The sequence below is a fragment of the Orbicella franksi genome, chromosome 4, assembly GCF_964199315.1.
Source record: "Orbicella franksi chromosome 4, jaOrbFran1.1, whole genome shotgun sequence".
NCBI lineage: Eukaryota > Metazoa > Cnidaria > Anthozoa > Scleractinia > Merulinidae > Orbicella > Orbicella franksi.
The window spans coordinates 6,035,137-6,037,300 of NC_138148.1; the positions used below are offsets into that span (position 1 = coordinate 6,035,137).

At 40.5% G+C, this 2,164-nt stretch overlaps 1 protein-coding gene and 1 pseudogene across 1 annotated transcript in view; both read right to left on the bottom strand.

Moving 5' to 3' along the window:
* Positions 1–671: 671 nt before the first annotated feature.
* On the bottom strand, positions 672–1,701 carry LOC145484270 (uncharacterized; annotated as a pseudogene).
* A 194-nt stretch (positions 1,702–1,895) lies between these two features.
* The window catches only part of LOC145484315 (putative skeletal organic matrix protein 5), a 7,642-nt gene continuing 7,373 nt past the window's right edge, over positions 1,896–2,164 (bottom strand). Inside the window, exon 5 of the mRNA XM_081462952.1 lies at positions 1,896–2,164. This exon is cut by the window's right edge and continues 321 nt beyond it. Within this exon, the coding sequence (XP_081319078.1) occupies positions 1,967–2,164 (198 nt within the window). The 3' untranslated portion in view covers positions 1,896–1,966.

Genomic DNA, 2,164 nt, shown 5'->3' on the forward strand with positions numbered 1-2,164 from the left:
GATTCGCGCGTAAATTTCACCAGGAGGTTAACGGTAGTAAACTTTCCCTGCCCTGATTGGCTTAGTTATCTGAGAACCCAGTTGAAGGCGTTTGTGGGCGGAGTTTGTTTGCGAAGCAGAAAATTTTTCTTAGCGCTGTTTTCTCGAATAAATTTTTTCACTTGAAGCAGACACTTTAAAGAGTTATAACTCAAAGGGCATTTGTTCAATTGCTCTTACATTTGGACAGTGGTTAGTTTAACATATAAACTACAAAAGCGTGTCTGGGAATTGTTAATTTCGAAATACTTTTTCTTCGAGAGCGATTTTTGTACAATCACTCCACATTTTTTAAATCCTATTTCGAAAATGTTCTGTAACTTTTTACTGCAATTGAATATGCCAAAACGCAGACACGTTTTTTAAGCGCTTTGGGCCCTGAAACCGAGGAAAAAATTAAATTGGCGAAAAACGAAATTCGCTTTGACTTGTAGCTTTCGAAAGGTGATTCGGGCGCTCGCATTTAGTGGTCGTGAAAAATTCGACAATTCATTTTCTTTCAAAATTCTTGGTATAGTTTGATAGCCAGCTCCATAAGCTTTAATTTGATATCGGGGTTTAGGTATCTACAGCTTAAACTACACGCGCTACATCGCTTGCGCGCGAGACACCCCTGAAGGTATACTGTAACCTTAATTGGATCGTAAACAGTGATTCACCAGAGTCACTGGAAGAGACTGAGACTGTGTTGGCCGGTTTTTTCCTTCGTCCACGCTGCTTACATACTCTGGCGAAGTGATTACTCTTTCCGCACTTTCCGCAAGTCTTTCCATAGGCCGGACATTTTTCCCTCTTGAGCACGTGATTTCTTCCACAGTACTTGCATTTTTTGGCACCCTTTCTCTTGTGTCTTCCGGTAATCTTGGTTTTCTTTCGTTGCGATGTTTCAAAGCGTGTATTTCATTCGGATCCGTAGCTGTGGCGAGATCCTTTAAATGCTGTGCAGTTGTTTCTCCGCTTTTGCAGATGTCGATTTCTTTTTCTAGTGTGAGTTGTCTTTCTTGCAACAGCTTCTTTCTCAAGGCAGGCTCTTTAACGCCAAACACTATTTTATCACGTATAAGTGAATCATGTAAACACTGACAAAAATTACACGATTTCGCAAGTGTTCTAAGTGTCGATACATAGTGGTCGATACTTTCATCCTCTTTCTGTGATCTGGAGTTAAATAAATACCGCTCGAAGGTCTCATTGGTTTGTCCAGTGCAATATTCCTCGAATTTTTGAACAACAGAGTCGAGTACTTTCGAACTTTCGGGCGGGTTGAATGTCATACCTTCATAAATTTCAAGAGCTTCTTCGCCGATCGCAGAAAGAAAAGTTGCACTCTTATATTCTTCGTCGAACTGCTGGAGCCTCACAACTACGGCGTAATTATCCCAGGCTCTTTTAAATTTTTTCCAGTTAGCGGCAACGTTGTCAAGATTTAACGGTTTCGGCATTGGTATTCCACTCGGCAAAGAAGACATTTGCTACATTTGCGCACTTCCAACGGACGCTGTATTAGTTGTATTTGTCGCCGTAGTTCCCTCGTCGTCTGACATCTTGTAGTTACGCGGCGATTTTTTATCCTGACACCATGTTTCGAAGCTTTATTCACGCAGCTAACGGTAGAAGACTAAACTAACGATTCAAAATACATAATTTATATGTACGGCAGAAAGTCCGCTGACAATTACAGCTACAGAATTTACATAATATCTACAGAAATTTACATAATATCGTAACATAAAGCATGCGTGTAAAACACTTAGATATCAATATACACAAGTCAATTTCCAGCACATTTAGATTATTTGTTATATACTTGACAGCTGTTTCTTATACTGACACACTACTATGATCAATATGCCAGCTTCACATTTATGTTTTCTATTGATCAGCCAACCGCCTACTGGTTTCTAAAATTTCTAAGTCAGTTTTCGTCTTACTGCACCAGGATGTAACCCATGGCTTTGATGCTTTTGTCTCCATTGTCAGGACTGCCACCGGCAGCGTTTCCACACGTGTTGGAGTCATCAGGTTGCCCTCCTGTACCAAACCCGATTCTGGAATCACAAGAACCGCAGTCATTTTCCTGGTTATTAATGATGCCGATTCTTGCTTTCGAATTGGAAGAAGAAGT